The 15,388-nt window shown below is 28.3% G+C and overlaps 1 protein-coding gene across 2 annotated transcripts in view; it reads right to left on the bottom strand.

Moving 5' to 3' along the window:
• The window catches only part of LOC107456503 (gonadotropin-releasing hormone receptor), a 72,775-nt gene extending 60,135 nt beyond the window's left edge, over window positions 1-12,640 (bottom strand). For both annotated transcript variants that reach the window (XM_043049648.2, XM_043049639.2), the window contains exon 1: window positions 10,960-12,640. In XM_043049648.2, the coding sequence (XP_042905582.1) occupies window positions 10,960-11,934 (975 nt within the window). In that variant the 5' untranslated portion in view covers window positions 11,935-12,640. The remainder of the gene's footprint in view (window positions 1-10,959) is intronic.
• Window positions 12,641-15,388: the final 2,748 nt, after the last annotated feature.

Here is a 15,388-nt window from a genome sequence, read left to right on the forward strand (position 1 = left end):
TTGCAAATACATAAAACAAGATTTATTAATAGCAAGTGGGTTTTCTTATTTATATCTGATTTCTCTTTAAGTACCAGAAATATCAATTCTGGTTCTTGCTATATAAATCATCAAATTTTAAATAAACATTTACTTATAACTCTTAACGAAACAATGGGATTATTCGTATATTGTTTAATAATATGAATTACCATTAATTACGAGCGAAAGCTTAGAAAATAATATTTTAAGAATATTATTATAAATATAATTCAGACATTGTATAATTAAGTAATATTTTTATATTACATTGAAAAGGAGTTATTCTCGCAGCTAATTAACCAATTCAAAACTAAAATTCTAAGATAAATAAATAAACGTCAGTTACACATACATTGAGAAAAGAAAGGTATGATCAAAACTTAGTAGAATGTGCCAAAATTTATCGTGCCTCTGCCTCGACGGGAGCAACAAAATGCTCGAAATTTTCATCAAAGAGATTTGGTACTAATTTTGGTAAAATTAGTAAGGAATTATTGTTAAATAATGTGTGTTAAAATTCAGTAAATATGGTATTTTTACTCTGATGCCTTAGAGCATGACATAAAAGCCATTTATTTGGATAAATTTACTTTTCAGTTTTATATTTCTTATAAATGTTCGGTAATATATGTTTGGTAATAAATGTTTGGCAATAAGAACTATATAATGTTAAAAGAACGTAATAAATGTTTTGTAAAAAGAACTATAATTTTGAAAAACTGAATTTCCGCTAAACCATTCGAATATGAACGGGAAAAAAATCAAAAATGAAGTGTTTAAATACCGAAATTTTATTACTAAAATTATGTTCTTTTTAAAATTTTTATTGTTTTTTACCAGAAATGTCTTGAGAATACAGTATACAGTGCGGTAATGATACCAGAATTCTTCTTCTTCCTGTACGAATAGCAAACTGCAAAGTATTGCTAAACAATTTTTTTTTTTAAATATTACTAAATTTATTGGGAGATAGCAAAATTTCGCTTTCGATTTGAAAAAAAAGTGAAATAAAATCCAGTATTTCATATGTTTACGAATGATTAAATATTATCAATTTTATTAGATGATGGCAAAAGTTTGCGATCTACTTGAAAACAGATTAAATACAACTCAATTTAAAAAAAAAAAGGAATTTACTGAACTCTAAGCCATTTTGCAAAATTTTCTAGAGTTTCCTCTCAAAGTTTTATACATTTTTACCTTTGCATTCTCCCTTTGTTTGAAATCGCATGGTTTTTCTCTGACGACTTAAATTTTCGAAAGTGTTTATGAGGCGACATGTCATGAAACTAAAAGCCCTTTTTAGTAAACCATTTTAGAACGATTTGTATGGATTTCCTCATTTTTCCAAAATCATTCGTTATTTTGTATTATAACCGTCGATGACCCAATTTTGAGTTTCGCCTACCAATGCTCAACTCCGTAGCCTTGTGATTTTGAGCCCAATCCAGAAAACAAGGGAACTTCTAGAAATTTGCCTTTAGGTCTTTTTCTGCAACTAATCTGCATTTGAGTTAGATGGAGAGGAAAACAGCGAAAACCTACCAAGATTAGCCTGAAAGCAAGGGAACTTTAATCCATGATCCATTTATCACTGAAGATATTTTGCGTCAGGATAATGGTCGGTGCTAGCCGAGAGCAGAATTTGCATCGACCAGCCATCGTTGGAATTCGAATCCGGGTCACCTCATTGGAAAAAATTATTTGTTAGTCCCTTTTCTCTCCAACCTCAATTAGACGAGGCCGGGATAGCCTGGTCGGTAGGGCGCTGGGCCCATATCCAAGGGATCGTGGGTTCGATCCTCGCCGGCCGAAGACTCCCCGTGTAGTAAATGGTGACTGATGCACGTTAAATCTGTCGAGTCTCAAGGTCCTCCATGTTCCCACAACAAATCAATACCTCTGGGGGTACTGATTCAGGAGTTTCCTTGTCTTCTGGATTGGTTCAAAATTACAAGGCTACAGAGTTGAACGTAAGTAGTCGTAAACCCATGAAATTGGGTCGGCTGTTAAACGACGGTTATAAAATAAAATAAAACCTCAATTAGACGCATAGTAAAATTGATTAGAATTAGATCGCACATGAACTTTGTATAACTTCATCCGCCTCTTTTTAATACTTTCAATGTGCAAGTTGTTGATTTTAAAAACTATTTCACATTTATTATGTTAGAAATAATAAAACTATTAATAACAATTAACTACATTTTTCAATTACTGGCTTATAAAAGAAATAATTATCATTTTCATCAATGTACAGTCAATTTTTTTAAGGTTTGTGACGTAACTACCACTACAAATATTAAATACTAAATAACGTCCGGGTCACCATTGAGAGGAATTAATTTATAGTCTATAAATAAATCACCATGAGGTGTAACTACGGCTACAAATATTAAATACTAAATCACGTCCGGGTCACCATTCAGAGGAATTAATTTATAGTCTATAAATAAATCCCTTCATTGGTGACCTCCGGACGTGAAGGGAGCTTGCCAACATGGATGGTCGATTTATAATTCCCCTCAGAGTATACGTCAATAGTTAACAAAAAGATTTTACTTAAAAAATAAAAAAAAATTTGTATATTATTTATCTTCATAATGATGGAACGCAACAAGCATTATAATACAAAGTTATTTAATTTAGGCTCTACATCCACTCAAAGAAACTAATATTCAAAAATTAAAGCACTAATTTCTTAAGCATAACTAACTAGTTTAATTTTTTTAGAACCGGTATCCGCAAATTCGTCTCTGTAAGTTTTGTAAATTGTCCTTCTGTTAGCTTTATAGATCTATCCCTATCATAAAAATATCAATACATTTTAATGCAGCTGCTGATTTTATTGTAGTTTCGATAGCCAACAGTATTCATAGCTATGGAAATTAATACATCTTGAAAAAAAATTAAAAATAATAAAGAAAGTGATTCATAAAGGATAATGCTGGAAGCTTTGATTGCTTATAATAAATAAAAATAAAATGATTGAAGGGCGATAACGTAAATTAATAATGAGATAATAATTTTGGGGTAGGGATTCTAGTCATCCTATATTTGAGAAATATATATATATTTTTATTTATTTATATTGTAGAAATAGAATTGAATTATAAAAAAATAATTTCTAACATCCACACGAAACTTTTTTACATTTTTTAAGACTTTTTAAAAATCCAAAAAGTAAAATGGATTTTTTTAGCTAAAAATATATAAAAATCTAATGTACAAAAGAAAACTAAGTAATAATAAACATATTTTATTGATCATCAGCAGTTATTGAAAAGAGCAAAGGAATTATTATTTTCTAATCGGTTTCGAAATGACTTGGAAAGACTTTTCCACACAAAAGTGTTGCCAAAGCCACACACCTAATGATGACAGAAGAAATGAAATATTTTTCTTATTATTACTAGTTCTAAGCCCATTAGGATACTACAATGATAGTCATACCTACTGAAGCAAACATCTTTTGAAAAGAGAAAGAAATTATTGTTTCTGACAATGTCAATAGCAATTTCAGTGAGTTTTCTTTCAAGATCTTTAAAGATCCTCCCTTCTTTCAGCCGGTAATCCTGAGTTCCATTTTGATTGCAGTGTTCTGCTTTTTTTCCCAACCAATATATAGGAACTTTAATATAATATCATACTTCATATTGTATTTTAAAGCAAAATCAGTATCAGACAACAAAAACAGCGACTTACAATATTTTAAAATTGTCTTAACAATTTAAAACTTATTGTCTAAATTCCCTTGTCTTAAATTCATAATTTAAAGCAAGTATTTCAAAATAAACAGTAAAAATAGTAGGAAATTAACGGAGAAATGCGTTGTTACAATCACAAGATACTGTTTTTTTATATGATAAAGAGAACGAATATGGATAAATTTTAAAATCACAAGATATTATTCCAACTCGTATTGAAAGGTGATATACACTGTAAAAACTCCGGATCAATTTACGGTGAAAAGTAGTTGTACTTTTTACAGTGAAATCCATTTTTTCCGAAGCATATTACGAAACAAATAATCTTATAAAAGTAATTTTTACAGTAATGATTACCATAAAATCACTAAACCACTCAAATTAAAAAAATATTACTGAAAAACTACGGTATAATATTTTACGGTAAAAATGGAATCGAAATGGGTATTGCAGATGATGCACCCATTGTACCAGCATTTTATACGTAATTGGATCCGGAATTTCTTACAATGTACTTCCTCAGTAATAAAAGCACTCTTAAAACCAAAATGAGTCACAAGCAGCGCAGTGATGAAAGCCCCATTCACGCTTGGCATTTCTTGAAAATAGGCGCCTATTCTTGAGCACTCGAAACATATGGACTGTTTTTTTTTAAAAATCTATACTTTTGAAGCGAATTAAGTTCTGCAATCAAGTAACACAATAACGAGTTGTTGCTATCACAACAAATCAGATTTATGCAATGTGCCAAGAACTAACCAAGACACAGGATTTAAAAATTCATATTTTAACCACAATTCATCGCATGTTCATTTCGGAGGATGCTATGCGTTCTTGGTTGGAAAATTTCTGTGGAAATCAAAATTGGGTCTTAACATAAGTAGGGCAGTACTACATTGTTTCTATTACAACAAACTATCTTTATGCAGAGTGACAGTAACTAATTTGGACAAATGTTAAAATCAAATATTTTTATCGCAATATATTACAAACTTATTTTGGAAGAAGTCTGAGTATACATCCTTTGTATCAAAAGCTCTTTGGATACAAACACTGGACAATTAACACACGCAGAAATAAAATTTTGGTCAAATTACTGAACTGTACGGTAATGACATTGTAAAAGAATAACAACATAATTTTGTTTAATAAAACCAAAATAAACGGAATTCAAACCATTCATTTGGTAATTTTCCGTTCATATGGTAATGGGGTGTATAAAATTTTGGTTCACAATGTAATTTTTTAAAAAAAAATGAATAACTGAAAAAATTACTTTAACCGAATAAATGGTTTTTATGGCGTACTAAGGCATTATGATAAAGCTGCCCAATTTTACCACATTTAATCACATATTGTAAAACCATATTTTATTGTTAATTTTACCAAAATCATTACCAAAGCGCTTTGGTAAAATTACCGAGCATTTTGGTGTTCCCATAAAAGCCGAAGTACGATAAATTCGACCATAATCTGCTAGTTTCAACCATACATTATTTCTCAGTAGACAAGTAACGACGTAATGTTACTATCATAACAAATTACTTTTTGAGACAGTGATAAGTACTAACTTAAATTAATAACTTAAAAACAAATATTTTTACTACAAAATATCGTAAACTCATTTCAGAAAATGGTATGCTTTTTTAGTCAAAAAATTCTTTGGAAACCAAAAATTTATCTTTTAACAGGATTCTGAACCAAATCCCTAATTTAAAGAAACTCATTAATGGACATTTACCAGAATCTCTTACATTATAAGGATGGCCATTCTATTCACCAGACCTAAATTCAACAGATTTTTCCATTCTATTATCTTTCAGAAGAGATATTGTGATGCACCTTATAAAAATTTGGCTTCGTTAAAAAAAGCTTCGTGCAAACACTTTGGTAAAATATGAGCAAGTAAATAGGAACCTGAACAGAAAAATTATATGGTACATTGAAAAATCCGCAATATGGCCTAGATATAAAATTAAAAAATATGTTATAAGTTATAATAAATTCCTGTTTATTTGAATGTTTGGATGTAATATTTTACTATGTCTTGAAATTATAGAGTAGTTTGTATCCAAGTTATATTTTATCACGTGTTAAGAATGAAGCTAAATTTCATTGAATAAACCAATTAATGACATTAATTAAATTAAATTTTAAAATTACTACTTCAGTAAATATAATTTATTTTAACTTGTTTTCAAGTTAGGTCAGTATTATTAGATTGATAATATATTATAAAAATTTGAATTCCTTTAAAAAAAACTTTGTGCAAACTTGAGGCAAAATATGACAGTAAACAGCGGACCAGAGCAAACAATTATATGGCCTATCGAAAATCCTCAATATAGCCTAATTATTATATTTTAAAAACCCTATAGGTTATAAAGGCATTCATGTTTTTTTAAAGTTGGATTTTGATATTTTATTAAGTCTTAAAATTATAGAGTAGTTTGTATGCATGTTATTTGCTTTACGTGCTAATAATGACTCTAAATTTTATTGAATAAAACAATTAATGAAATTAGTGAACTTAAAATTAAATCCTAAATTAATATTTCAGTAAACATAATTTATTTTAACTTGATTTTAAGTTATGTTGGTATTATCAAAAATCAGAATTCGATCTAACCAAGAATCATTAAAATATTATGATTTGTCAAAACTTAACATAACTTTACATAAGACAATAGAAATTACTTTAAATTATGTTCTCTGCTCCAATAATGACTAGTTTCATTTGTTGGTTAATCTCTTTATTGGATAAGTATACTTTTCTCACAGGAAATTATGAAGGTCATTTAGTTAGTCAGGCATCAACTTAGATTACATTCAGTTATGAAAATGATTTATTCTTTAACATTAGATTTCTAAATGGATTTCAACGACGAACGTTTATTAAGGTATTAAAACAAAGTTTAGAGTTGAAGTAAGATAAGAGTATTCAAACACACACTGTTAAGAGTTTTCCTTCTAAAATTATGGGAAAATAACAGGCAGCATTCTGTCTATTGGATTAAACGTATAGTTTACGGCAAAGAACATTTTTTTACCTTTATAGTTTTGAAACCGTTCACAACTAGTTTGGTTATAAGACCATGAATACAAAACTATACGGGTTTTCAAGCATTTACAATTAGCATGGTTTCAAAACCGTAAAAAAGAAACTTAACTGAACAAGGCTGAACACTGGAGAGTGCAGGATCCTGGAAACCTTTCGTACGTTGAAGGGGGTGGTGGAAATATTGTTGTGAAACCCTTATATAAAATATAGTCTACTTTATAACATATCTAAAGATTGGATAGATATTTGAAAAAATGTGCATTTGTTAATGAAAATTTACGTTTTTATATAAATTTGAGCAGACCTAAATGCTATACTTCATTACAATTTTATTTTTTTACTTTACAGTATGTAAACTGTAAACTACAAAAACTGCATTATATTTTTGCGTTTAAAAAAATTTAATTTTTTTACAAAAATAAAAAATGGAAAGTTCAGACCCATACTGAGGGAGGCATAAATATTTTTCAGTTAGGAAAGTTTTTGATCTCTCTTTCTCTCTCTGATGTTTTTTAAAGATTTAAAATTAATGCTTTGACCTAAAAAAAGAGCTGGAGTTTTTTTATTTTTAAAGGAGTTTGGTAAATATGTCATCTCAGTCCCACAGTGACAACTTTTTATTTTCTTCAGATTTCAAATCCTAAAATAAAGTTTTTCCACTATAGATCGTAAAATATTAAGGTAAAAGGAGCCATTTCAAAATTTTAATGTTTGATTCCGATATAAAGTTCTAGAATTAAATCAAATATCAAAGTTTTACTCAATATCAATTATGAATCATCCCACAAAAGTAAAAAAAACTTAGATTTTCTTACATGTTTGTTTAATAGTTGAGTTACTTAATTTTTTTTATTCCTCGATTTCCGTCTTTGGTGATTCAATACTTTATATTATTCGATACAAGAAACATTCGTGAAACAGCTTTTTATTCCAAATAATCATGACTTTGAATTTTTTTAGAGTGAAAAAAATAAATGTAATTGAAAAATGCTTTTTTTATTTATTAATTTTTGTCTAAATGATATTTAACAAATCAATGCTTTATAATTCTTTAAATGAGAAAAGAATTTAAAGAACAAAACTAGTTTCATTGCAGGGCAATTTTTTTTTTAATGGATATGGTGAAAGATCAAAATCAGTTAAAATAAGTTAAACAGTTATAACTTAGTTTTTTACAATGAATAAGAAAATATTTGGAAATTTTTCTTTGTTTCAGCCTAAAAAAAAAACAATTTATGAACATAAACTACCAATTCTAAAATAAAATGGTCTAGATCTTTATCAGTTAAAAACTTTTCTGCTTTTTCATATTTAATTACCATTTACAACAGGCTTGTTCCACAAATAATTTTCTCTTTCCTTCTAAATAGCATGTTTAACTTTAGTTGAATCAAAGTTTAATCTTGTTGATCTCATTGATTAGAGAATACCGTAAAATAAGCGGCTTAAGTCGAATAATCTAAATGTTCTTATTTTTGTTTTGTTGCGTCAAGGCCTTGTTTAGTCGTAAATTAATAGCAATTGAAAGAATTTAAAGAAATCGTTCTTTAAATAGCCCAGAAAACGCTTTAAATTTAAAGAAACGAAGTTTCAATAAAAGATTTTAAATAAAGAAGTATTTTTAATTAAAATTTTGTACACGAATTTTTTTACTAAAGAGCGAACTTAATGAGAAAAATAATAAAAAATTCACATTAATAAATTTATTTATTTATAATTGCTGTTGAGAAAAAAAAATTATAAGGGTAAAAATGAAAGTGATAACTTTTCTTACACGCTAGACCTAAGCACAAAGATTCAAAAATTAACTCATTAACTGCATTCTCTGAAAGTACCAATTGCAAGCATATTGTACCACGGGTTAATTTTTGTTTCAAAGATTATTTCACTCTTTCGAGTTAACACATTATATAATATTGTTGCAACTACATTAACAAGCGCATTGATTTAATCAAGTAAATTTTTTCCATGGATGGGGTAAGCTTGCTCGTTTCTGTCGAAAGAATTATAAACAGCAACTACCCTAGCTGTAAAATAACTTGGGCCCTCGTTGGACCCATATTCCTGAATCTGGACTCAATAAGGGTTCAAAGGGCCGTTATTTTACCAATATTGGCCCTGTATAGAATTTTACGATTCACCCGATAATTTACAGCCCCTTTACTACCAATATCGGTCCTATAGAGAATTGTTAGATGCCCCGATATTTTATATCCATTATTTAGCCAACATAGGTTCTTTATTGGCCAATGTAGGCCCTATATGGGCCAGGACCAATATTGCAAAATATTGACATCCCAACATTGGTGACCCGGTGCATGTTTTTTCAGGACGCATATTGAATGATTTTTGAGACCAACTGGAACCAAAGTAAAATTTTTGCTTGGGTAGTAAGGAGAGTCCCTCTTCTCTACGAAATAAAGAAATAAAAACAAAAATGAAAAAATTCTTGAATCCCTGAATAATTTTACTTCGATGAATCGAATTTATACTTATTATATTCCAAACCTTATGAACGTACTTTCTTTGAGTAAGGATAAGCTTACTTTATTAATTTTTTCTTTTTACAAATTATGGAGAGTAGCCTTAATTCTAACAATATGGTCCTAATGGTTTAGCCGAGACAGAGTTTGCAAAATTTGGCTCATTGATGTAATTTCAGCTTAAACTTATTTCTGCACAACTCGGCTTTTTTTTTAAGCGATTCCAAAAAGCTATACAATTATTTAACTCGTTTATGTAAAAATAATTACGTGCAGAAAATAGTTTCGAATAATTAGTCATTGTTTTCATTGTTTTAATAAATCAGAGATAGCAAAATTTTAAATTTTTTTAAAAATAAAATTTTACATATTTTCAAACTGTTTAATTTTTAAAGAAATGTATAATTTGAACGCAATCGATCATACAGTTTATGAGCTATAAAATATCAAAAAAGACTTATTTTTTAATGTTCATATTTCGGAAAACATTTATACCTCAAGAACCAATTGCGTTAAAAATTTATATTTCTTTTCCATTGAAAATTATGAACTTTAAAATTATACAAAAATTGGTGTAGAATACAATTTAAACATTTTCAATCATTGTTGAATAAGATAAAATAAAATAATAGATAATTACGAAAAAAATAATTTTTTGCGATGAAATGAATAAATAAATGAAAATTAACGAGTTTTAAAACAGATGCGCGATAAAAGATTTTGGATCATTAAAAAAGTTCCCAAGAATCGTTCATTGAATTCAAAAAATATAATGAAACTTGTGTTTAAACATATGTTTAAATTAAAATTTTTCTCATAAAACTCATAACTGAAAAAAAAATATAATATTGGTTATTTTTCCAATTTTTTTTTTCAATTTATTTCAGTATCCTAGACAAAATAAGTTTTTCTCCCAAAAAATTTCTAGCAGCATCAAATATAGTTTTGAAAAACATAATCACCATAATTCACATAACTTAAAACTTTTACTTACATGTTCTAGAATTAATTTTTCAGAAAGTAATTCATCGGTTCCTTGATTTAATGTATATTTTGGAGAATATTTGAAGCTTTAAATATGAACCACTCCCATTTTGTTCTTTTTTGTTTACAACTCTCTCTCAATGCGCTCATATATATATATATATNAATATCTCTTCTGATTGTTACTGTTTATTTTCTTTGTAATGTTTGTTTCCTTAGTTTATTTCTAAGTAGCACCGTTTTCTGGATTTCATATTTAATATTCCACCTATTTGTTAAAACTCTAATTTGAAAATGTTGAGGGATAAATATTTTCATATATATATATATATATATATATATATATATATCATAATATATTAACCTATAATTTTCTTAAGAAAACAAGGAAAGAAAGAAAGAAATAAGTTAAAGCAACAAAAAAAGAACGTGAATAAATCACAAATGAAAGTATGGAAATGGCATACTATAGTTTCGGTTCTATAATGAAGAAGAACCTTCCTCAGTGTCTAAACACTAAATGAGTGCCACTGAGACTGACAAAAAGTTTAGACACTGAGAAAGATTCTTCATTATAGAACCAAAATTATAGTATGTCCATTTATGTACTTTCATTTGCGTTTTATTCACATTTTTTTCTCCTTGTTTTAGTCTACATAGTATAAAGTATATAGAAGATAGATAAATATTTTGAAAGGATTACCTGTGGCAACGAAAGAAGACAACTTAATATCCAAGCTGAAAATATGGATTTTTGAACCATGTTTCTAGCATTTACTCTTCTCATTGGATACCGCACAGCAAACATTCTGTCAAATCCAATAACAATTATTGTAAAAGTAGATAAGTAGAGAGAAAACATTTGAAGAAATTTGTACAATTTGCACATTGAATCACTACCGAGCCACTCAACAGAAAAAGTCCACAATGCTTCCCCAACTATGCAGAACCAAGTAACAAGTAAATCCGCAACAGACAAGTGAATCAGCAACAGATAAACAGTTGACGATTGGTGTCTCCCCAATCGCAAAATAGACACAAATGTTGCGACATTTCCAATTAAAGCCACAAACCCCAATCCAAAAAGAACCAAGCCCTTGACAACGGTGTGAAGACGGAATTTTGGAGCATGGCTTGATGCATTATTGTTATGAGAACCATTTTCATAATCAACAGTATTATTGACAACAAAAGTCCAATCTTGCAATGGTGACACAGAGCAGTTCGACTTGCCGTTTACTATTCTTTGAAAATTCAATTCATCAGCAGAATTTCTTTTCGCAATTTGTTTTCTTCTTTCCCAATGTTTTCTTCTTTCCAATGTTTCGCTGCTAAAATTTCCCGAAAATATTTCATTATCCACACTCTGTTGACGTGCATCGCTTATTCTTGATTGTCTTGCTGTCCTCTGGAGGTTTTGTATCGCATTATACGCATAATCTTTATGCTCACCACCGAAATTAAATCCGATGTTATACGTTTCTATAAACTCTTTACTTAACGAGTCGCTTATTTTTTCATTTAATGGGTAATAATCTGATTCAAAACGCAAAACTTTTCCTTTCCTGAAAAATGACATCACATTTGATGTCATGAGATCTAAAGCACATTCTGTAATCGTCATATTTATTATAAAGTAGTAAATCACACAAATTGTGAGAGGATCACGTGACTGCATTCTAGTAACTTACACACAGAGTTAAGTAAATGTAATCAAATTTTTCGTAATGAAGACAGTTATACAATAAAAATGACTCCAGACATAAAGACGCATACATCCTTTGTTAAAAGTTTAGGAGAGAAGCAGGTGATGAAATTTCACATTGAAACAATAATTTAATTGTGAAAGATACTCAACAAAGACATTTTCATTTACATTTTGCAAGTAAGGACTTCGTTTGTACTAATTTTACGTTTTTAAAATTTGCAATCAGGAGAAATAACGTCTCATTCAGAATTAAATATAACTTTCAAAAAAATTCGGAATAGATCTACAATGAAATAATTAATCCATAGATTCGTTTCTAGATATAATTATCCAAACTATTAATTATTTTTTTACAATATTTCTTTATAAAAAAACTAAACTACTAATTAACTATTTTTAAAAAGAAAAATTCCTTTGATTTAGAAGTTAATATATGTTTTATTTTCATTTTTTATTTTTAATATTCTAAATAACTACTAATTTCAAATCCGAAATCTTAATAACTCTAAATCCACGTCATTTTAAATAATCAATATTTCTTAGAAAGCTCAAAAAATAATTAAAATATTAAATTAAGGAGGAAAAAATAGTTAAGAAAGAACTTCCTCTATCTTCCTAGCAGACGATCGCCTGGACTAACTGTAAATCGGAAGAGAATTCAGAACAGTCTTTCTCTTGCACCGCCAGCGACATCTAATGAAATATTCGATTGTTTTCAAGAATTAGTTTCGGAGATGTTTATTCCTGTCGTTATAATTGTTAAGCATGCCAGATGATGTCATAATGCCATAAAATATTTCACGATGTAACATCTAATAGTTAATGAAGGTTTACACACTAAATTAAATCATATTAAAATTTTAATTAAGTATGTTCGCCATAATATTGCTTTTAATAATAAATTATTCTTCCGCTGAAATATTTAGTTCTGAAAAATTTTTTAAACAATAAAAATTTAAACTTAGCACGCTATGTTTCGACAAAAATATATAAACTAAATTTAAAAACAAAATTTATATTTAGAATAACTACTTTATATCTAAATAAGTAATATTGGTTGAATTAAATACTTTTATAAAAAAAGTATTTAAATAGACGTACTATTTTGAAAGATGCACTATACTGAGAAAAAAGTACTGCCAGAACTACCAGAATGTAATAAAAATTACCATGTTTTTGACTCTATGGAAACAAAAAAAAGCTCGGTAATTTTTACTGAATTCTTCAGGTAAAGATTTTGGTAAATTGAACAATAAAATATGGTTTTATAATGTGCGTTATATTTTGGTATACGTAATAAAATTTATAGTTTTAACATGATGCCTTAAACCATAGTATACAAATCATTTATTCGATTAAACTTACTTTTACGTTTTATTTATTTTAGTTTTTACAAAATGTGAGGTAATAAGAGCTACAATTATGAAAACTAAAATTTTCAGTAAACCGTCACCGTATGAATGGAAAAATTTCCAAATAAATGGTTTAAATACCGTATTTTGGTTTTATTACCTGAATTATATTTTTTTCCAGAAATGTATTTAGCATAGAGTGCGGTAATTCTACCAGATTTTTTTTCGTGTAATATAGTTTATAAAATAATTTCAATGTTGTTAGAGCTATTTAAATAATTAATAATGGCAGAAAAAATGATTCCGCGCTATAGTTTTCAAAATATATAGAATGAAAAACCATTATTTTAATATTTTAGAATAGTGTTGAACTCTTCTCAAATGTTTCAAACATTTAAGTTTTACAATTTTCAGTTAGCATTTTCTGATTAATAATTTAACATTTTTGTTTTTAAAATTTCGGTCCAATAAATTTTTTTTAATGTAAAATTATTTTGTACTACACTAATATTTTTTTGATTTTGTGAAAATAATATTTGAAGTATAAAGTTTAGAGAAGGAATTATATAGATTTTAATTGACTAATTTTTCATTTATGGGAAAATATTAAATAAATAAAAATATCTCAATAATTTGTAACCAGACTTAAATTTCTAAAAATATTGGATGAAATTTAAAGAAGTTATCGGGGGAGGGGTATTTATGAGTATTAAAGAAACATGCTTTCAGAAATTGCCATTCAATATTTCCAATAAGTTTATTTCATCGATACGTACATCATTTTTAAGCGCTCTTTTTCTTTCATAATTTGAATTTTCGTCCCTGACGAAAGCTTGGGGTTTAAAAAAAATTTTATAAGAATTCTTAGAACTGCATTTAATTCGAATTTCTTTCAATGATTAGATATTTATTTTTAATTTTGAATCGGTGTTACATTAAAAAAAATAACAATAATGCATTTAAAAAAAAATTCTAATAATAGTGTTACAATTTAAAAAATTAATAATATATTATGGTGCAAATTAAGTAAATTTTTTATATATATTAAAATAGACGGTTGAAATATGTATTTCTACGTGTATTTGGATATAGTCGTTGAGTGAAAAAGCAGGCAATTATAGATTTCAAAATAAACAAATTAAGACCAGAAATAGGATCAAGATAGGATACAATAGGATACAAGAGAATCATTTAAATTTAAAAAAAAAAAAATATGATTTTTAAAGAAAATTCAAAGGCATAAAAAGGAAAATATAAAGAACATTTAATTTACTGAAACTTATAACGATTTGAAGAATTTGCGTTAATGAAGTCAAAGAAATTGGATGTGGGAGAAAGAATTAATTCCCTCGAGAATGATTTCTCTCGGAGAGAGAAAGGCAGATGGTACACCCCTTGGTGTAACAAGCAAGAAGGTTCCAGAGGGAATGTGTTAAAACTCCTTAAAAAAATTCGTTAACTGGTGTTGACCCAGAAAAGCGATAGCCAATTAAATTTAAAGAGAGGAGAGTTTAAAAATCAGATGAAAGAGATTGGTTAAGTAAGCCCCCTTTAAAAAAATTCGTGAAGAAATAAGAAAAGCGTTAATAGGCCTGCGACGTATCACTTACGTAAGAACGTAAGGGACGACGTAAGAACCTGCGACGTATCACTTCTCGCCGGATTTGCAATGACCGCGATGACCAGCGAACAGTAAGTTAATATTCCTTACGAAAAAAAAAATCAAATTTTGAAAGACAGCATATTTTTGGAAAATTATATGCCGAAATTGAGAAAACAAAATCCTAATTTAAGAAAATTACTTGAAAAATTTCACATAAAATAAATATAAGCTGCTATACAAAAAAAAATAGTGTGTGGAGTCCCTCCGCGCGGAAGAAGTTAAACTTCGTAACCTGCGACGTTAATTGTAGAAGAATCAGCAGTCGTAGAAGGATCACTAGTTCTATTCAACGACTCTTTTTCCTGCTCCGCTCGTTTCCGTGCTCTGTAATCACGGCAATATTGTGCATTTTTCCCTCGTGGACCTCTTGAACCAGTGGAAGTGCTTGTGGTTGCCTCATCGTCTCGCC

This window comes from Parasteatoda tepidariorum, chromosome 5 (genome assembly GCF_043381705.1).
Source record: "Parasteatoda tepidariorum isolate YZ-2023 chromosome 5, CAS_Ptep_4.0, whole genome shotgun sequence".
Lineage (NCBI taxonomy): Eukaryota > Metazoa > Arthropoda > Arachnida > Araneae > Theridiidae > Parasteatoda > Parasteatoda tepidariorum.